At 37.8% G+C, this 22397-nt stretch overlaps 1 protein-coding gene across 2 annotated transcripts in view; it reads left to right on the top strand.

Annotated features, from left to right (window-relative positions):
* HACE1 (HECT domain and ankyrin repeat containing E3 ubiquitin protein ligase 1) overlaps positions 1 to 22397 on the top strand; it is a 106191-nt gene that overhangs the window by 25234 nt on the left and 58560 nt on the right. For both annotated transcript variants that reach the window (XM_070556755.1, XM_070556756.1), the window contains 4 exons: positions 7519 to 7601; positions 18279 to 18375; positions 19362 to 19463; positions 20105 to 20211. In XM_070556755.1, coding sequence (XP_070412856.1) covers positions 7519 to 7601; positions 18279 to 18375; positions 19362 to 19463; positions 20105 to 20211 — 389 coding nt within the window. The remainder of the gene's footprint in view (positions 1 to 7518; positions 7602 to 18278; positions 18376 to 19361; positions 19464 to 20104; positions 20212 to 22397) is intronic.

Below are 22397 nucleotides of genomic sequence, written 5' to 3'. Positions count from 1 at the left end.
AGTGTAGTAAAACCTATTACTATTCTACACAGATATAATTGACTCCAATTTTTTGGGGCATAAACTGAACTTACTTTTTGGTAACTTTTTTCTTTGTCATTAGTTCTTTAAGATTTATTAATGTATTGAATTGCCACAAATGATTGATAACTGTTTTCCTGGAATAGCTTGGATTTATAAACCCTAGAGAACTATCAAATGGTTTAATCTCAATTTATGTAAGTTAGAGTACACAGCAGGATTAGTTTATGAATTCACTGAAAAAAGCAATTATCAGAATAAACTTTATATTGTTAAATTTGTATAGCTGAATATGAAGCTTCACAAACAGTCTAAAATGGTAGTTGAACCCTGCTTAGAGTAGATTTAAGCTCCTGAAATTTAAAAGCAGTTGTTTGACACTGGTGTTATAGACTATCTTTGCTAGAACTGTCTGGGTTTTTTACTGAAATTGTAGCCTTTTGAGGGAACAGTGCTCACCCACATTGTCAGCTTTCTTGATATCTTTAGCTAGCTCCCAAGCTTTTTATCCAGAGAATTACAGGACAACCATGCACACTTAATTGACAGCTTTTGCAAAAACATTAATTGCATTCAGCCTTGAGGCACAAAGGTAGACTGACTAACATTTCAGAATGTATTTTTAGAATTAAAGAATTTTGTTTATCCTAATGTTGGAATTCTCCCTTAATCACTTCTGGGAAATGTGAGCAAATAATGGTTCTCCTATTACTGTTATTTTTCTAACACAACTGGATAACATTGATTTTTGCTGGACATTACATAAGGGTTCAAAGTCTTGATAGGTTTAGGTGGATGGTTTCTAGAGAAGACCTGTATAAACCCGTGACTGATTAGTGAGTTGGCCATTATTCTTATTGCATAAGTTATTTTTGCATTGCTGTTAAGTCATGTCATCAGGATTATTTTTAATAAAAGATAAACAGAGATGCTTTTTTGTTGTTGTTTGGTCTTCTTTTAGCAAATAATAATACCACAACTCAGATTTTTACTTGTAGTTTTAATAGTGAATATCTATTCCATTTTACTTTGATCAGTGTTGTTTAGAGAGTTGACATTGATAAAGTAGAGCTGCCGTGGGTTTCTTGCTTTGTAATTTAGCAGTGTATTGGGCACAGGTGGTCTTGGTTAGTCACTGCCTTCAATTAAATGACTTTTGAGATTGACCCAAACATTAGCTTTGTGCATTAGTTTTCCACTCAGGATATTGTTTTATCACTTGAAAGGTCATGAAGTCTGTTGAAAATGTGTTATTTCTTCTTAAGGGTTTCTTGAAGGCTATAGGAAAATTCCCTTTCAATAGTGTTATTTCAAGGTTCCTCCCCTGCAGTTTCTTCTTCTGTGAAGAGGAAAGCCCCCATTGTAGATTATCTGGGAATAGGAGAATAGTTTTGTTTTTTGTTTTTTGGATTTTTTTTTAGGTAGGGAGGGTTGGACAGGGAATTGAAGTGATGAATTATTTTAAAAGCATATTTTGGTGATCGAAATTAGGCACGTAAAATGATTTCAGTTCAGTGTAGTTCTTGAAATTATGTGTGTTGTATTAACTTGAAAAATGTAGATAATGAGCCGTCAGTCACAGATACTTATGTTGGTGTACTTTTACACGTGTATATTTACTAAATTGTAAGCTGAGGAGCTGAATTTTTACAGGTAAACGAGAAGCCATAAAATTTTGAAAACAGAAAAACTTATGACCATCGTAAATCACAGTTATGCTTTTTTGGACCTGGTGGCCTACAGTCTGTTAAACAGACACAGTTTAGTTTTCACAGAAGTATTTGTAGGGCTTTAGGGGTGACAAATTTGCTAAAACATATTGAATCTAAATCTGTCAAAGAGAATCCTGTCAATTTTTCTGGCTAGAACTATCACCCTCTAGCACGCTACGTATTTTGTGTATTTCTTTTGTCTCTTGGTCTTTTCCACTGGAAGGTAAGCTTAATGAGGGCAGAGATTTTTGTCCATGTTGTTCATTGCTGTAACTCCACCACCTAGAGTATCCACAGCACGTAATAGACATTGAAATTTTTGTTGAGAGAGGACTAGGCAAATGCAATGTCAGTTTGCGTGGTTTTTTCCTGCTATTTTCTTTCCATTTCTGAATGTTTGTCACTTTTTTCTTTTGTACCTTTAAGTAGAGCATATATTGATAGTGCTGATTCTTATAAAACGTCATATCTGATTTGTTGGCATCTGTCACTGAAAATCTCTGCATTTGAGAATCCCTAGGGATTTCAGTAGTTGGCTGCAGAATTTATTCTTTTCAGTTATGTTTTTGCCTTATGCTTCTTTGTAATTTAAAATCCTCAAGTAGTATTGTTTCTTCAAGAGCTTTTATGTATTCATTTTAATTTAATACTTGCTCAGAGTTTTGTCTACCTGAGTTTTACCAGTTTCAAAGTTATTTTACCCTTTGTATACGTATAGTTTTACACAGACTGGAAATTTTTAAGAAAACCTGTGATTTAGGTTGTCTGTTGCTTTCTTGCTCCTCCTGTTATGCTGTTTAATCAGTAATTGGATTTTGCATTATCCTTTCTCCTCCTGTTTCAGAGCTTTTACAGAAAGAAATCTGCAGACTTTTTTTTTTTTTAAATCACAAAGATTGATGGCTTTTCACTGATTTCAGTGCTGCAAGGCAGTTTTTTATTCTTCACATTCAAATCCCTTTATATACTTTTTATCCTTACTCTGAGGGAAATGGATTTTTCTCCCTGTTTATCTCCAGGCAACGTTTTACCTATAATTGAAGCTATTGAAAGCTTTTTAGAAATGTGTGTTTCTAGAGCTGGCCCGGTGGCATAGTCGTTAAGTTCGTGAGTTCTGCTTTGGTGGCCCAGGATTCACAGATTTGGATGCCCAGCGTGGACCTACGTACCACTTGTCAGCCATGCTGTGGAGGCAACCCACATACAAAATAGAGAAAGGTTGGCACAGATGTTAGCTCAGGGACAGTCTTCCTCAAGCAAAAAAGGGGAAGATTGGCAACAGATGTTAGCTCAGGACCGGTCTTCCTCACACACACATACAAAATATGTGTTTCTTTTAATGGTTGCATAGTTTGAGGATCTTAATTAGGATAATTTTATTAGAAAATCAGAAAGATTTATGAATGGTAAAGAAAATACTTGGAGTGAGCTATTTCCGCTTTCTTAATCAATTGTTTTTCTCTCTTAAGAACAGAAAGAATTTTTAACGTCTTTGTAGGATATTTCCTATATGTAAGGATATGATAGGAACATGTGACAGTTCATATTGTAAATCATGCTTTTTTGCTATAATTTGCCTGAAGTTTGTCTCACCACTTTGTTGAACAGTAGAGGGATATGTTAGTCTCATGGCTAAATTGTTTTTATACTGCAAGCTCTACAGTATAAATAAAAATACAGAAGTACTTTAAAAAGTATATGGTTTTAGAAAGGGCGTTATTTTATAACTAGATGTAAATAGCTGACTAGGCCCTTGAGCCTGACTCACAAATCGTTGTTTAGTTAGGGGAATTAGTAGATCATCTAAGATTAATGTAGTGTATGAAGATATGCTGAATTAGCCATAATACTATTAAGTAATCTGAATTCAGAAAAAATAAGAATTCCTGTCTTTTGGTAAATAGCATAGTGGTTATGAACATGGTGGCTTAAGGTTTAATTCCTGCTTCCCCGTTTGTGTGTTGGGTGCACATTACTTGACCTATTTGAGACTCAGTTTCCTACTTGTAAAAGTGGAGAGAATATCAAATTCCTCACAGGATGCCTTCAAAGAAATGATAGATGCTTTTTAGCACAGTGTCCAGACAAATGGTAAGGTTCTTCACATTATAATATCATTATGTAGTTTTAACAGATAGATAATTTTTATGAATGCATTGTATGTTTTGTTAATAATCACTTGATTTCAGCTTCTCTCTGGATTGCTGGGTTTTAATTGCATGTTAATGTATATTTTCGATATATTTGCTTTCATCTCTCCTGAGCCTTTTGAGAGATGGCTTTCTGTCTATACTCTCTATAACAGTTAGTGAATGTTGTTGCTGCTGTCCATCTCACTCCTGTTTTGGGACCACACAGATGCAGCTTCTAGGTCAAAAATCAAAAAGGGGAGAGCCATAATCAAAAGGCTCCCAAAGGTCTTGTCTTAGAAAATAATGACCTAAATGCTTGTTTTTCTTATATTTGAAAGCTGTACTTGACCACTTTTCCTTGTGCATAAAGGAATTATGTAGCTAATAATTAAGTTCTATGTAACAATGTGTTTATTACGTAGATTTTAGAATTCCTTTTGGGATAGAAGTAAATTCAAGTAGCAATACATGAATATTATATTTTAAAATATTTTTTATCAAAATCTTTGTAATAAAACATGATAGTCCCTTAAACCACCCTTCTTCTTTGTCAAATGATGATCACCAGGCAAGTTTTTATTTTTTTTAGCTTTTCTTCTGGTATCTATTTCCAAAGAATGTGGTTCTATTGCTCTTTCTTAATTACTTCTTTTAGATACCACTGAGTCATTTCCTGTTACGGTAAGTGAGGGTTTAATTCCTTTACGTCTTCCCATGCCCTCTTTCTCCATTTCTAAAATTACCTATATCGTAAACTTCGGTTAGACAATATTAGTTTTATATATAGTCAGGTAAATATTGTTTTCTGCTGAGTCAAATAGTGAACTATAATAACATTTTCTATCTAGGGTGATTATTTTTATTAAAGTTAATAATTGGCTTTGCCCACTTTTCTTTTTATGAATCAGTAATTCCTCCTATGTGCTCCAACAAGATATCTCTCAGTATTGTATACTACACAGACAAATTCATTAGATAATGTCACTTCTATTTTTTTCCTCTAAACCTGAGAATTTCTTAGTTTCTCCTGTTTTTGATCTCCAATATTCTGGGTTCCACATCTTCTATTTTGGTGTATTCTCTTGTTTTGGAGGATAGTATCCTTCAGTAGCTTCTTGAGAAAAGGTGCACTGGAAGTGATTTTTTTGAAATCTTAATGTAGCTAAAGTATGTTTTTTATTTAAAACCATGTATTTGAATGATAATGTGGCTGGCTATAGAGTTCTACATGGAAGTTATCTACCTTACAGTTTTGGAAGACATTTCATCTTTTAGATTCCAGTGTTACTGTTAAGTTTAATGACTATGTAATTATTGTTTATCTCTGGAATCTTATATCTCCAGTATGATGAAATTTCACTGTGATATGCCTTGTTGAAGATCTTTTAATTTACTAGACTGGGCACTCGGTGAGCCTTTTCAATCTGGCAACTCCTGTTCTTCAGTTCTGGGAAATTTTTTGATATTATTTCTTGATTACTTCCCTTCGTTCTCTCACTTCTGTCATTTTCTGCATTCTTGTTTTCTATGCTATGTCTGCCTGGATTGATCTACAGTACTAATTTTCTCATTTTTCCTATTTTCTTTGTCTTTTTGTTTTACTTTTTTTCTTGTAAAGTTTTTCAACATTGTCTTTCCAAACTTCTATTAAATTTTTATTCCATCATATTTTTAATTTCTTATTCTCTGAATATTTTCCCCCCAGTATCGTGTTCTCATGGCTGTAATGTTTTTTTCTCTCTGAGGGTATTAGTTACTTTTCTAATTTTTGTTGTTTTCTTTGGTTCCCTTTATTGTGTTTGTTTTTCTGACTTTCTTTTCTGGTTTTAATTTTGTTTTTCGGGTTAGAGGCCTGCTTCGGTTGCCTCTTTAATGTTGTCTGTGCATTCCTATGTCGTGGTGAGGCACTAAAACATTGGCTGGAAGCGTTGTGTACATGGCTGGGTTTGTTGACTGTCCTCATAGTATGCCAAGGTTTCTCAATCTCGGCACTATTGAGATTTTGGGCTGGAAAATTCTTTGTTGTGGGGCCTGTCTGTAGGTTGTAGGATGTTTAGACATATCCCTGACCTCTACCCACTGGCTGCCGATTACACTCTTCCTACCCTAGTCATGAGAATAAAAAAAATCTTCCGGCATTGCTGAAGGTCCCCTAGGGGACAGCTGGGCTATTTGACAGGTGAATCTGTAACGCCATTATCTGTGGGACTGTTGTCTGGTGCCACTCTCCAGAGAGGAAACTTTCAGTCTCTTCCTGCTTCAGGCTTTAAGTCCGGCTGCTGGATTTCTGGGAGCCTAGTGGAATGTGGGGCTGGTTTTCACCTAATGAGTTATTTTCAGCATGGCTCCTCATCCCTGCTCTTACCTGTATTTCTTGCCTGCCAGTCCAGGACCTCCCTCTTCACCTTGTCCTGAGAATAAGCCTCCCTACCTCTGAGACGCTATTAGGAGGGATAGTGGCTAACTGTATGTGATGGGGAGGAAGGGTCTAGGGGAGGTTCCAACTGGTTTTTATAGGCTTTCAACTCCTTCTGCTGTTTTTAGCTGTATGTAACCGTTCCTATCTTCCAAGGTACCTGGTACTTCCACTTCCTGTGTTTTGTATGTGTGTGTGCTGTAGCAAGAATTTGCTGGTTTGTTGTTGGAATCCGCATTTGCAGGCTCTTAGACTTCAGCTTTCTTTGATCTGCTAAGTCACTTACTATTCCCCCACTGGCTTGCTATTTTCCCAAAGCTTACTGACTTATCTAGTTGCTGTTGTATTCTTTCCTGTTCTTCCTTGTGGATTTATCGTCTTATTTTACTGACATTGTACTAAGTTTCAGAGCAGCAATAAACATAAATGTGTTCAATCTAGAAGTAATATTTAAAAGTCTAATTCCAGAAACTTAAGCTTTTACTCATTTTCTTCCTTTCTGCAGGAGAAATTCAAATGAGGCTCATAGGAATAGAACCAGAAAAGACTTTCCTTGTTAAGGTTTTCAGGAGAGCTTCACCCTATCCCTAACCTTCAGATGTGCGTCTTTAGGATCTTATATTAGCTTACTGTCCCTTAGTATGAGTCAAATGATTGCGGAAATAGAGCTTAGGGGACAGAGAATATATGAATGACTATCAGAGAAACTGAGGCAGTATTGGCTACTGTTAATAGCAAAAGGACTTAGTTTTTTAACATTTTGTACTTTAATAATTATGCTCTCTGATTTTTAGAAAGTTAGAGCTCTGGTACTTTTGTTTTTAGAGGCAAAATTTTTGGTTTTTAAATTCAAATATCTGGAGCAGCACAGTCCAATTTACTGGCCACATGTGACTATTTAAACTTAATTATAATAAAATAAAATAAAAAATTAAGTTCCTCAGTTGTACTAGCCACTTTTCAAGTCCTTTGTAGCTACACGTGTCAGCGATATTCTGGAGCCTTAATCACAGTTTCTATTGCATTGATATTTCCACATATATCGTGTAGAGCCTGAGAGGCTCAGGGAGCTTACCAAGAAGTTGAATTGGTTCAGCCATCATAATTGTCATGTTCCTACTCGTTCTTCTTTAAAGCTTCAAGTTGTGGCAGGAACTTTCCTTATATGGATTAAAATTGTGGTAATTGTGTCTTTGTTTGACTTCTCTGGCTTTACTTTTGTTTCTTCTGCCCCCAGACAGTGCAGTGCTTGCTAGACAGTGGTGCCGATATTAACAGGCCAAATGTGTCAGGAGCCACTCCACTGTACTTTGCTTGCAGGTATGATATTTTATATTTCCAGATGCTTTCATTAAAGAATGTTGTATTTCTACTGTATTTCCAAATACAAATATTTCTGTATATTTTCTAAAGCTTTCTTGTTTTCCCACAAGTACTAAGCTCCCTTTTAAGATGTTTACCTTTATCGTTCTGTTACTTAATTGCATGAGGAAAAGTATTTTCTGTTGCCAGTGTTTTTGTATGTTATAGATGGGAGCCTTTGATTTGCTTGATTATTTAAACTTTAGACTGGAACAACAAAAGACCCCAAATAGCCAAAGGATTCCTGAGAGAAAAGAACAAAGATGGAGGTATTACACTCCCTGACTTCAAATTATACTACAAAGCCATAGTAACCAAAACAGCATGGTACTGGCACAAAAACTTACACAGATCAGTGGAACAGAATTGAGAGCCCAGAAGTAAACCCACACGTTTATGGACAGCTAATACTCCACAAGGGAGCCAACAGCATACGATGGAGAAAGGAGAGTCTCTTCAATAAATGGTGTTGGGAAAACTGGACAGCCACATGCAAAAGAATGAAAGTAGACCATTCCCTTATACCATGCACAAAAATCAGCTCAAAATGGATTAAAGACTTGAATGTAAGACCCGAAACCATGAGACTTCTAGAAGAAAACATAGGCAGTACACTCTTTGACGTTTGTCTGAGAAGCATATTTTCAAGTCCCCAGACCGGGCAAGGGAAACAAAAGAAAAAATGAACAAATGGGACTACATCAAACTAAAAAGCTTCCGTACAGCAAAGGAAACCATCAGCAAAATGAAAAGACAACGTAACAATTGGGAGAAGATATTTGCAAACCATATATCAGATAAGGGGTTAATATCCAAAATATACAAAGAACTCATACAGCTCAACAACAAAAAACCAACAATCCAATTAGAAAATGGGCAAAAGATCTGAACAGAGATTTCTCCAAAGAGGACACACGGATGGCCAACAGGCATATGAAAAGATGCTCAATATCATTAGCTATCAGGGAAATGCAAATCAAAACTACAATGAGGTATCACCTCACTCCTGTCAGAAAGGCTATAATTAACAAGACAGGAAACAACAAGTGTTGGAGAGGATGTGGAGAGAAGGGAACCCTCGTACACTGCTGGTGGGAGTGCAAAACTGGTGCAGCCACTATGGAAAGCAGTATGGAGTATCCTCAGAAAATTAAGAATAGATCTACCATATGATCCAGCTATTCCACTGCTGGGTATTTATCCAAAGAACTTGAAAACACAAAGGCATAAAGATGCTTGCACCCCAATGTTCATTGCAGCATTATACACAATAGCCAAGACATGGAAGCAACCTGGGATACAACCCTGTATCCCAAAACTTTTCAGTGCCTCTTTGTTGCCTTTCAAATAAAATCCAAACTGTGCCTCCACCTGTGAGACCTGTGTGGTCTGACCCCTGCTTAGCTCACTGTACTGCGGCCACACTGGTTCTCTTTGACTTCCCCAAATGCAGTGGATGCTTTCCAGCAGACTTTTCTATGTGCTGTTAGTTTGCCTGAAATGTTCTTCCCTAGGCTTTTTGTGTGGCTGACTTCTTCATGTCACTGTGTATCTGTTGCTTTTGAGTAAGGGGATTCCTGACTGGTCTAACTTGGCCTCTACTCAGATTTTCTTTCTTTTTTTTGGTGAGGAAGATTAGCCCTGAGCTAACATCTGTTGCCTCTTTTTCTTGAGGAAGATTGTCCCTGAGCTAGCATTCATACCAGTCTTCCTTTATTTTGTATGTGGGATGCCACCACAGCACGACTTGATGAGTGGTGTGTGGGTCCACGCCCAGGATCTGAAGCTACAAACCCCAGGCTGCCAAAGTGGAGTGAATGAACTTAACCACTATGCTGCTGGACTGGCCCCCTCAGATTTTCTTTCACAGCGTCATGATTGTTTCCTTCATGGCACTTCATGTTTTGCAATTGTTTATTTACTTGTTTAGAGTGTGTCTCCCCTACGAGACTGAAAGCTCAATGAAAGCAAGAATTTTATTTATTTTATTCACCACTTTATATTCAATGTATAGTACAGTGCTTTGCACTTAGATGCTTAGTAAATATTTTTGAATGAATGAATCACTACAACTGTGTGTTTTAAAAATATCTTATATGAAACAATGCCATGTATAATAGCAAAATATAGGTATGTTAGTGTTGTGCACAGGTGCGATATTTGTATAGTTAGTCTGAGCATAGGGATATGGTGAAAGAATTTCCTGGAAGTACTTTCTGCTAGGATTGTATTCTCAATAGGTTTTTTTTTTTAATTGAGGTCATGATAGTTTATAGCATTGTGAAGTTTCAGTTGTAGATTATTGTTTGTCAGTCACCATATAAATGTGGCCCTTCACCCCTTGTGCCCACCCCCAGCCCCCTTCCCCTCTGGTAACCAGTAAACTCCTCTCTCTGTCTGTCTGTTAGTTTATCTTCTACATATGAGTGAGATCACATATGAGTATTTGTCTTTCTCCATCTGGCTTATTTCGCTTAACATAATACCCTCAAGGTCCATCCATGTTGTTGTGAATGGGATGATTTTGTCTTTTTTTATGGCTGAGTAGTATTCCATTGTGTGTATATACCACATCATCTTTATCCAATCATCAGTTGATGGGCCCTTGGGTTACTTCACTTCTTGGCTATAGTGAATAATGCTGCAGTGAACATAGGGGTACCTAAGTCTCTCTGAATTGTTGATTTCAAGTTTTTTGGATAAATATCCAGTAGTGGGATAGCTGGGACCTATGGTATTTCTATTTTCAGTTTTTTGAGAAATCGCCATACTGTTTTCCATAGTGACTGCACCAGTTTGCATTCCCTCCAGCAGCATGTGAGGGTTCCCTTTTCTCTACAATCTCTCCAACGTTTGTTAATTTTTTTCTTGATGAGTACAGCCATTCTAATGAGTGTAAGGATATCTTAGTGTAGTTTTGATTTGCATTTCCCTGATGACTAGTGATGTTGAACATCTTTTCATTTGCCTATTGGCCATCTGTATGTCTTCTTTGGAAAACTGTTCATGTCCTCTGCCTGTTGTTTTTTTTTTTTGAGGAAGATTAGCCCTGAGCTAACATCCACCACCGATCCTCCTCTTTTTGCTGAGGAAGATTGGCCCTGAGCTAACATCCATGCCCATCTTCCTCCATTTTATACGTGGGCTGCCTGCCACAGCATGGCTTTACAAGTGGTGCATAGGTCCGTGCCTGGGATCTGAACTGGTGAACCCTGGGCTCCGGAAGCGAAATGTGCAAACCAAACCACTTTGCCATCTGGCTGGCCCCCTCTGTCTATTTTTTGATTGAGTTGTTTGTTTTTTTTTTTGTTCAGTTGTGTGAGTTCTTTATGTATTTTGGAGATTAATCCCTTGTCGGATATATGATTGGCAAATATTTTTCTCCCACTTGGTGGGTTTTTTTGTTTTGTTAGTGATTTCCTTTGTCTTGCAGCAACTCTTTAGTTGATAAATTCCCACTTGTTTATTTTTTCTTTTGTTTCCCTTGTCTGAGTATTTGAAAAGATCCTTCCAAGACTGATGTCAGAGGGTATTACCTATCTTTTCTCCCAGGAGTTTTATGGTTTCAGGTCTTAGCTTCAAGTCTTTGATCTATTTTGAGTTAATTTTTGCGTATGGTGAAAGCTAGTGGTCTACTTTGAGTCTTTGCATGTGGCTGTCCAGTTTTCACAACACCATTTTTATTGAAGAGACTTTCCTTTCCCCATTGTATGTTCTTAGCTCCCTTGTCGAAGATTAGCTGTCAGTAGATGTGTGGTTTTATTTCTGGGCTTTCACTTCTCCTTCATTGATCTGTGTACCTGTGTTTGTACCAGTGCCATGCTGTTTTGATTACTATAACTTTGTAGTATATTTTGAAGTTAGGGATTGTGATGCCTTCAGCTTTGATCTTTTTTCTCAGGATTGCGTTAGCTATTTGAGGTCTTTTGTTGCCTCATATGAATTTTAGGATTCTTTGTTCTGTGTCTGTGAAGAATATCATTGGGATTCTGATTTGGATTGCATTGAATCTGTAGATTGCTGTAGGTAGTGTGGACATTTATATATTCTTCCAATCCATGTGCATTGAGTATCTTTGCATTTCTTTATGTCATCATCAGTTTCTTTCAATAATGTCTTACAGTTTTCAGTGTATAGATCTTTCACCTCCTTGGTTAAATTTATTCCTAGATATTTTATTCTTTTTGTTGCAATTGTAAATGGGATTATATTCTTGAGTTCTCTATTAGTTCTTTATTAGAGTATAGAAATGCAACTGATTTTTTTAAGTCGATTTTGTACCCTGCAACTTGTCTTTCAGAATTTTGTATATATCATTCCACTCTCTCCTAGCCTGTAAGGTTTATTCTGAGAAATCCGCTGAAACCCTGATAGGGGTTCCTTTGTAAGTTATTTTCTTCTGCCCTTAATATTTTTTCTTTGTCATTGACTTTTGCCAGCTTTACTACTATGTGCCTTGGAGAAGGTCTTTTTACAGTGATATAATTAGGAGATCTATTAGTGTCTTTCACTTATATTTCTAGCTCCTTCCCCAGGTCTTGGAAGTTCTCAGCTCTTATTTCTTTGAACAAGCTTTCTGCTCCATTCTCCTCTTCTTCCTCTGGAATATCTATAATCCTTATGCTGTGTTTCCTAATTGAGTTGGATATTTCTTGGTGAATTTCTTTGTTTCTTTTTAATCTTAGTTCTCTCTCCTCCTCCATCTGAAGCATTTCTATATTTCCATCCTCTAGACTGTTGATTCTCTCCTCTATAATGTCAGATCTGTTATTCAGGGACTCCAGATGTTTCTTTATCTCATCCATTGTATTTTTCATCCCCCACATTTCTGATTGGTTTTTCTTTATAGTTTCAATCTCTTTTGTGAAGAAGTTCCTGATTTCATAGAACTATCTGTGTTTTCTTGTAACTCGTTGAGTTTTTTTATGATAGCTATTTTGAATTCTCTGTCATTTATATTAAATTTCTGTGCCTTCAGGATTGATTTCTGGGTGCTTGTCATTTTCCTTCTGGTTTGGAGTATTAACATATTTTTTCATACTGTTTGATGGCGTGGATTTGTGCCTCCACATAGTGAGAATATTTGGTCATAGCTTCCACCTGCCACCACTGGATGGTGTTGAAGAGCTGAGAATTCTGAGGCTGCTGCAACCCTAGCTCACTCTCTCACAGCTGCTGCTTTTTTATCTTATGTACAAGGTGCTCTGGCCAACCGCAGCTGGAGTGCCGGGTGTGGAAAAGGCGCTTTCTTTTACCTGTATGATCCTGGGTGCGTTCTTGCTCTGCCCTTGCTATCTGCTCTCCAGGGGTATTGGCTTGATGAAGACACCCCCGCAAGTGCTTAGCCACCTCTGTGTGGACCTTTCCATTGGGCTGTGTGGCAACTTGGAGAGCGAAGGTGGTCCTTCCAAGGGCTGCCCCTCCCTGTCTCCTCTCAGAGCCGCACACGGTCCCGTGCTCTGGGTCACTGCCATTGAGGAAGGGAGAGGAGATCCTGTTACCTCCTTCCACTTCCTCCTGGGGGTCCAGCACCTTCACCTTCAGATGTGTGGCTGTGTGGGTCTCTCACATGTCTTTTATGTTGTGTGAATGTCCTCCGTTGGTATATGAATGTCCTTTTTGTTGTATCTTAAGGGGGAGAGTCTAAGGGAAAAACTCACTGTGCCGTGATGCTCTCCGCATTATGTTTTAAGCTAGCAAACATTAGATCTCTTTGAACATAGATGGTTTAGCAAGTCTGGTTAAAATTGAAACTAGAAAATAATTTCATCATTGTAGCAGGATGATAGATATGGAACATGGTTCATTTGTAGGACAGACTTTTAATGGTACCTGTGATATCTAGATATAGGTATACATTAAAAATACAAATTATTTCCGGGGCTGGCCCTGTGGCCGAGTGGTTAAGTTTGCACACTCTGCTGCAGGCGGTCCAGTGTTTCGTCACTTTGAATCCTGGGTGTGGACATGGCACCACTCATCGACCCACGCTGAGGCAGTGTCCCACATGCCACAACTAGAAGGACCTGCAACTAAGAATATACAACTATGTATCAGGGGGCTTTGGAAGAAAAAGGAAAAAAATAAAATCTTTAAAAAAAATATATAAATTATTTTCAATGTATTATCTCTCATAAATGAAAGGGAAAGGAATGTGGGAAATGGAACAAATTGACCCTGCAGACAAATTCTAGGGGTCTAAGATAAAAGCTAAACTTAATGTAAGTTTTTATTGATTGAGAGGTATTACAAGATGTATCATCATATGTTTTATTCCAGGATCAGTTAACGAAAACTTTTTTTAAAATTTAGAATTAAATTCAGAAAGTATTGAGATACATAGGAGAAAGAGCCTAGGTTTTGGAGGCAGGGTTCACATCCCAGCTGTAAAGCTGTGCATCTTTAGTCAAGTTTCTTGACCTCTGAAGCTTTGTTTCGTTGTGAAGTGGAAATGCTGACGTCTGCCTTGTGGGACTCTAGTGAGAATTAAATGAGGTGGCTCATATAAAGCACCCTGCAGAGTAATTTGCCCTTAGCAGTTGGTAAGTGCTCACTAAGGTCTGACATATTTTTCCACTTCCCTGTAAGTACGAAGTTGTGTTGTCCTCATTCAGTTTCATTGCTGTACAGGATTTTCTTTCTAAGAAATATGATGCTTCTCCCACCATACAGACATTTTCTTTTTTTCTTTATATTACTTCTGTTCTAATTCTGAGCACTGTTTAATAAGGTAGTGCTTCTGTGAGCGAGTCATTGTCAGACTGATTGTCACGTGGAAGTGTGCTAGGAGCTCTTTCCCAGCCACTTTTCTTCTCTGGGTATTTAGCGCATTATTCGTTAGCTTTCTTTCCTGTGTCCTGTGGGCACACTTTGATCCCCCTCCCCCGCATCTTTGCTTTCAGGACTGTAATACAGTATCTTCAAATGCTTCAAGTTCTTAAATTATCAGATTGGTTTTATAATCAGTCGTAATACTTCCAATTCCCTTAACTGGGTTCTTCAAATAAAAGTTTGGATGTGTAATGATTTTCAAGTATTTTCTGTACCTGCAGATAACTTTTATTCTATTAGGAAAAATGCAGTTTAGCTGGGCTTCTATAGATGCGGGAAATCAGTGGGATGTTTATGGAATTTTAGAGATCTGTAATAGAGTGAGAAAGGGGTAAGATTCTGAACATGCATTTGTAGCTATTGCCAAACAACTACTTTAAATTAGTGAACTCAAAATCAAAATAGCCACATAAAACAGCCCATAGACCCAGGATTGTAACCCTTTAGAAAAGGAAAAGACCGTTAGAAAATATGGTCTCTTTCTTTCATAAGCAGTTCCAAAAAAATTGCAATGTATTTATTCTATGCACTTTAGCCTAGTTTTCACGTTATATTGCTGAAAGAGCCTAAACTTAGAAGACAGTGCTTGAGAAATCAGTCCTAAGTGCTTTAGAAGCCCCACAGGTTCCTTATTAGTTAAATCTTTGCCAACTTCTTAGTTTCCAGGAAATACATTGGCATTTCTTTGAGGGGAGTCTTGTCTCAATCAATATGAAAAAATAAGTTGAATCCTAAAGAATAATTATTCACTGAGCAAATTTTTGCAATTATTTGAACTGAAAAATCTTTTCTGTAACACTCTGAGCCATCTGTTAGGGGATAGTCTTCATCTCTCGCAGTATTACAGGCGAGGCACGTGAGGCCCTAATCGGGTTATGTGGATTTTGTATATTATTAGCTATTTTTTCTTGGTTTTAATTTATTCTTTAAATGAAATGTTACCTGATTATAGATGAGATTTTAATGTTTTAGAAATTGCTCCAGCTTTCTATAATGTCATAGTAGACATATTTCTTTTTCTTCATGCTAATTATCCTTTTTGCTATATATGGTACAAAATTAATTATTTTGAGACTTTTTTTTTTTTTTTAAGGATTGGCACCTAGGCTAACAACTGTTGCCAATCTTTCTTTTTTTTTTTCCCTGCTTTATCTCCCCGACCCCCACTGTACACAGTTGTATATCTTAGTTGCAGGTCCTTCTAGTTGTGGGATGTGGGACGCCGCCTCAACGTGGCCTGACGAGCGGTGCCATGTCTGCGCCCAGGATCTGAACCCTGGGCTGCCGCAGCGGAGTGCGCGAACTTAACCACTCGGCCATGGAGCCGGCCCCTTGAGACTTTTTTAAAATCACAGTATTGAAAAGTGTCCTGTTTGCACATGGTGATCTTGTCTGTTCATACTGTTTGATCTCCATCATATTGTTGTCATAGCATACATCCCCTTGGCACCTTATTCCATACTCTCATGAGTACTAAGTTGTTTACTCTTTGAGGTCATACTCTATGTTTATCTGTCTTGGTGGAACAGTATGATATAGATGAAGAATTTTGGAATTAGACTGATCTAGATTCAAATTCTGCTCTGTCTTGTAACTGTTGATCTTGAGCAATTCTATTACACTCTTGAGTTATAGTTTTCTTAATTAAAAAATGGAGTGAGGGGCCAGCCCAGGAGCGTAGTGGTTGGGTTTGTGTGCTCTGCCTTGGCAGCTTGGGGTTTGCCGGCTCAGATCCTGGGCACAGACCTACATACCAGTCATCATGCTATACTGTAGTGGCGTCCCACATAGAAAATAGAGGAAGATTGGTACTGATGTTAGCTCATTGACAATCTTCCTCAAGCAAAAAAGGAGAAGATTGGCAACAGATGTTAGCTCAGGGCCAGTCTTCCTCACCAAAAAAAAAAAAAAATCAAATAGTTATTTTATAACAGTATCAGGGTTAAGTCAGACTTTGTACAAAGAACTGAGCATTATGTATCTCATCTAGTGGATCCTAATTAAGTTATGATTCAGGTCTCTTTGTTATTTTCAGTAGTGCTGTACCTTATTTAATGCTTATTAGTCAAATGAATGCTGTCTAAAGTTAAAACCTATAATATAATTCAACAGATGTATTGAGTACGTATTATAAGACAGCTGCCATACTTGGTGCTGTGGAACAGGTTTGTTGTCAAGAAGTTTGCACTTTAATTGGAGAGATGGGACACATGGATATTAAATAACTGTAAAAGAAATGTGAGTAAAGTTGAACAGAATAGCTTTGTAAATCTGGGTTTCTCAGAATCTTGGATACTAGCCAGGACATCACTGTCTCCCTAAATAAATTAAGCTCAGGTTAGTTTCTTTTTACTTAGCCTGTATTTTTAAACATTATAAAGAGTAGAACAGTATTAATTGTAAAGTTACTACTATTAGCTGTAATGTATAATGTCCTGACCAGCTCAATGACAAATGATGCTTGATGACTTTTCTTGATGTACACTAGTAAAACTAGTCGCTGTTGCTCTTGGAGGGATTGCTGATTTACTTGGTTTCTTGATTTTTTGCTTTTTCTGGAGTAAATTAGATATTGTGCATAAGTTAGTTTTGGCCTATTGATATTCATATTAAGGAAGGTAATCAGTATTACAGTAAAGTATCGAGAGAGTGGTAGACCTATACTCTGCCACCAGATTCATAGTAGGATCCTATTTTTTTAAATTGTTTAATTATAATTGGTTATAAATTATACTTTTCCAGTGTAATTTTGTGGAAAAGAATGAATAGGGTTTTTTTTTGAAGTTTCTGAGAAATCTGCATAGTCTTTTTCTTTGTGAAGTGGTGTACCTTTTTAGGTAATGGCATTGGGGAAAGAGTATTGGTCTAGAAGACTAGAGATCTGAGTTCTAGTTTCACCTGTGCTTGAGTTAGTAGCTTTTCTTATTTACAAAATAAAGATTTTTCATCAGATTCTGTTTCAGAATGTATGACTTCCTTGGGCATTTCGTAAAATTAGCTGTAAAGTTTGATGTCCCTGGGTTGTAAAATTGTTTTTTATTGCTTTTATCTAGAATCACATTAGCTCATTGAATAACGAGACCTAGAGTCTAGTGGTTACTACCCTTAAAGTCGCTTCCTCCTAGCTGAGAGAGTGGCAGTTACTAATTTTCCTCCTACTAGAAAGAGAGCAGTTGGGGAATATGGGGCCTGTGGATAGGAGAGTTGCTCCTAGGTCAGATTGAATAGCTCTCAGCAGAAAGCAAACTGAGTGGGTTGATAAAATGAAGGTTGGAAGCTAGGTTGTATTTTTGACTAATTAATCCCTACCCTCCCACCATTATTTTACTTTGATATTTGTCTTTTCTCCTTCCTTACTTCCTTTTTATTTTTTTAATAAGTATTAAAGTGCCATAAAATGTACTCTTGTTTAGGGTAGTGAGGTTCTTTTGGAGTAGGAAGTCTAGAGACTTGGGTGTGTGTGGTAGGAAGAAGGTCAGGCTAGAGTTGAGAAGGAAGTGATTGGAAGAAAAAAGTAACGCATAAGCCTGAGTAGCAGCTCCTTATCCCAGAATATTGTGCTTTATTGTGGGTAACGTGTCCCAAGGCAGTTTTAAGATTTAATAGGTCAGTTTCTTATCTACATAGTGAAAGTATAGCTTAACACTGGGCAGTTTTCCTGATTGTTGAGGATGGAGTGCAGGTCTTCCCATCAGTTTTTTGAAATTGTTAATCCTCTATTGATACATAGTAACTGTTCATAATTCACGGGGAAGGACTTTAAATTAAAAATATTTACTTTTGACTTGGTTCTGTTTCTTACAGCCATGGTCAGAGAGACACAGCCCAGATTCTTCTATTACGAGGAGCCAAATATCTGCCAGATAAAAATGGAGTAACCCCTCTGGATTTGTGTGTACAGGTACATTGTTGATGTATAGTCTTAACACCTTACTTTATAATAGAAACTGAGACTGGTAAAATCACGTCATTCTCAAACGAGAGGGTGGGTGCAAAGATTTTTGTTCTGTGAAGAGTATGATCTTTGAAAGGAACTATGATACTATAAGAAATATATGTCAGTCTTCATCCAAGTTCCTCACACGACAGCTTTTAAGACCCTTGGAATCTCCAGAGTGATCAGAATGACTTTTTGTATATTATTGAAATGGCTATTGGCTGAAAGCCCCTACATAGCTTCCTGATGGGGACTGGTGGCCAGAGGAGCCAACCGTATGATTAGAGGGCAGCCTCCTCCCCCGCTCCCGGGGAGAAGAAGGGCTGGAGATGCTCAGTTACCAATGACCAGTAATTTAATAAATGATGCCTATGTAATGGAAAAAGCAGTGGGTTCTGAGAGAACTTCTGCATTGGTGAACACGTTGAAGGGGCTGGGATGGTGGCATGCCCAGAGAGGACATGGAAGCTCTGTGCCCCTTCCATGTACCCTGTACCTTCCATGTAAGGTGACATAGCTTACCCTATGCGTCTCTTCCGTTTGGCTGTTCCTGAGTTGTACCCTTAAAATAAACAGTTAATAGTAAGTAAAGTGTTTCCCTGAGTTCTGTGAGCTATTCTAGCAAATTCTCAAACCCGAGGAGGGGGTGGTGGGAACTCCTGACTTATAACTGGTTAGTCCGATGTATGGGTGGCCTGGATCGTGATTGGCTTCTGATGTCGGGGCACACTTGTGGGACTGAGCCCCTGACCTGTGGGGTCTGCGCTAACTCCAGGTAATTAGCGTCAGAATTGAATTAAATTGTAGGGCACCCAGTTGGTGTCCACAGAGAATTAGAGAATTGCTCGGTGTGGGAAACCCACAAATTTGGCGTCAGGCTTGTGGAGGAAACAGATATTCCTTTAGGAACTTTGTTTTTAAACTTAGATAATTTTAAATTTCGTTTTTAGGGTGGATATGGGGAGACGTGTGAAGTGTTAATTCAGTATCACCCTAGGCTTTTCCAGACAATTATTCAAATGACACAGAATGAAGATCTCCGAGAAAACATGGTAATGTAGTTGTGCTAAGTAGCTTGTAAATGAACAAGCCTTGTTCGTGCTTAGTGTATATGGCATTTTACAGTTTTGCTTAGTAATTTTATTATAAATATTTTAATAATTTGAATTTGCTTATCTGCATTATAGGATAAATATGAATTATATCAAAACTAATATTTGTGGTGATATTTGGCCCTTCTGTCCTCTGGGTCTTTGGTCTCTCCTTAAGATAATTAGAATATTCCCCATAGGTAGAGGAAAAGAATCTAAGGAGGAATCTCATGTTATGGTTGGTGATCACTAGTGTACTGAGCTCTGTATTTATAATTGATCTACTCTTTGAAAAATTGCAGTACTTAAAATTCTCTTAAATTTTAGAAGTTTAGAATTAAATTTCCATAAATACACTTGGTGACTTCTCTTCAATCTATTTATATTTTTTATGACTTTTTATTGGGTGATTTTGAATAAAGATTTTATGTCATCTAATCTCTATATTAGCTTTTGAATTTATGTAAGGCAAAATAAGCGTAAAGGACTTAATTTCAGCTGATTGGCTTTGGGATACTTACTAAACTAATAGGTACTTAATTTCTTGATAAAGTTTAATGGATTATTATATAATCACATTTTTAAATTTGTAATATATTTAGTTACGGCAAGTTCTGGAACATTTGTCTCAACAAAGTGAAAGCCAGTACCTGAAGATTCTAACAAGCCTTGCTGAAGTGGCCACAACAAATGGTCATAAACTGCTTAGGTAAGTATTTCAAAATGTAATCAATCAATGGATAGCAGTGTCTGTCAGCTTTGTCTCCTTTTAGGCTTTTCTGGGAATAGTTTATTTTGTTGGATGCCTTTTGTCAGTGGTAAGATGTTCTAAAAATTTGTTGACATATTGTTTGTTTTGTTTTAAAGGACCAGAGCAATCAGCTTATTACTGAGGAGACTTTAGTCTCTCTAGAGATTAAAAATAGAGACTGACTTAAGTGGATTTGGGCATATGTGTCTAAAATTTTATAAAATGATTGCTTAGACTAGTCACACATAAGTAAAATGTGCGTGAAGAAGAATCAAGAAAGTGGTTTAGGAATTTGATCACTAATTTATAAAACTGGTTATAGACTGTTGCTCAGCCTCCCAGTAAACCCTCATGATTCCTTATAAAATCTCCTCCTTGAACTGTCTCCTTCAGTTCAGTTCTTTATTTTTCCAAGAGTCTGTGGTTTAATGGCTTATTGCTAAGTCCATGAAATTGATGCCTTTATATTACTTGCATTTATACACAGTCATGTGTTGCTTAATGACAGGGACGCATTCTGAGAAATGTGTCGTTAAGCGATTTCGTCATTGTGCAAGCATCATAGAGTGTACTTACACAAACCTAGATGATACAGCCTACGACATACCTAGGCTGTATGGTGCTACACTTACATTTCACCATTTTACACCTAAGAAAATTGAAGTTCAATGAATTGTCAAGCTAGTATATAGAAGAACCAGGATTCATACCCTAACTAATAAAGAGCGAATCCTGGGTTCCAATCCAGCTCTTCAAAATGACAGGAAGATTAGTGGAACAGGAGCAACAAGGTAGGAAAAAGGGATCCATGGCCAGAATAAGTTTTAAAACTACTTTTCTAGGGGGGCCAGCCCTGTGGCCGAGTGATTAAATTCACATGCTCAGCTTCACTGGCCCTGGGTTTGCTGGTTTGGATCCTGGGCACGGACCTACACACTGCTCATCAAGCCATGCTGCGGTTGACATCCCACATAGAAGATCTAGAATGACCTACAACTAGGATATACAGCTATGTACTGGGGCTTTGAGGGGGGGCGTAAAAAAAAGAGGAACAAGGGCAACGGATGTTAGCTCAGGGCCAATCATAAAAAAACCAAAAAAACCCCTACTTTGCTAAACTGTACCACCTCACCACTTACAACGCTACCTTTAAAATGCTTTATAGAATCTGTTATTATGGTCATTTTTGACTTGTAAATAGCTCTTTGTTGGGATTGGTAGTGAGTATTGGTTGATAGTATTGTGTTAGAATTTATTGTATTGTTATTGTTTTGGGAAAACCCAGTCCCCCTCCTGTGTTTCTCCTTTACTTTCACCCTTCTCCCACACCCATAACATTTCTGACGCCAGATGTTTGTGGGTTTTTATTCCCTACCTTAAGCATTTCTTCGACACCAGCTGGGTCTCCTACCATTTAACTCAATTCTGACACTATCTAGCTGGAGATAAGGTCCGATCTCACAGTTAAGGGCTCATTCCCATGAGGCTGCCCCCCTCTTCAGATGCTATCGCAAGTAGTGGGTTCCCGGGTTACCCACAACTTCTCTCTGACTTGACTACAAATTGGAGGTTCCTCTGACCTCTTTCCCCTCAGATTCTGTTATTTTCTAGAACAGCTCACAGAATTCAGGTAAGAGCTTACTTATGTTTATTAAAGGGTTTGATAAAGGAAACAGGTAAACAGCCAGATGAAGAGATACGTAGGGCGAGGTCTTGGAGGGTCTCAAGTGTGGGAGCTTCCGTCCCTGTGGAGTTTGGGGTGTGTCACCTTCCTGGTATGTGGATGTGTTCACCAACCTGGAAGCTCTCTGAGCCCTGTATTTTTGAGCCTTTCTGGAGGCTTCATCATGTAGGCATGTTGACTATTAACTCCATTTCCAGCCCCTCTCACCTCTCTGGAGAATGGAGGTGGGGCTGCAAATTCCAAGCTTCTAATCATGGCTGGGTCTTGGGGGACCAGCCCCCATTCAGGGGCCCACCAAGAGTCACCTCAGTAGAACAAAGGACACTGCTGTCACCCAGGAAATTCCAAGGGGTTTATGAGTTGCGTGTCAGGAACCAGGGTCACAGACCAAATATTAGAACAAAAGATGCACCTAGTGCTCTTATCACTTAGGAAATTATAAGGGTTTTCGGAGCTTTGT

Source organism: Equus przewalskii, chromosome 9 (assembly GCF_037783145.1).
Source record: "Equus przewalskii isolate Varuska chromosome 9, EquPr2, whole genome shotgun sequence".
Taxonomy (NCBI): domain Eukaryota; kingdom Metazoa; phylum Chordata; class Mammalia; order Perissodactyla; family Equidae; genus Equus; species Equus przewalskii.
Note: the sequence above shows the minus strand (reverse complement) of the source record. Positions and strands in the feature narration are given on the sequence as shown.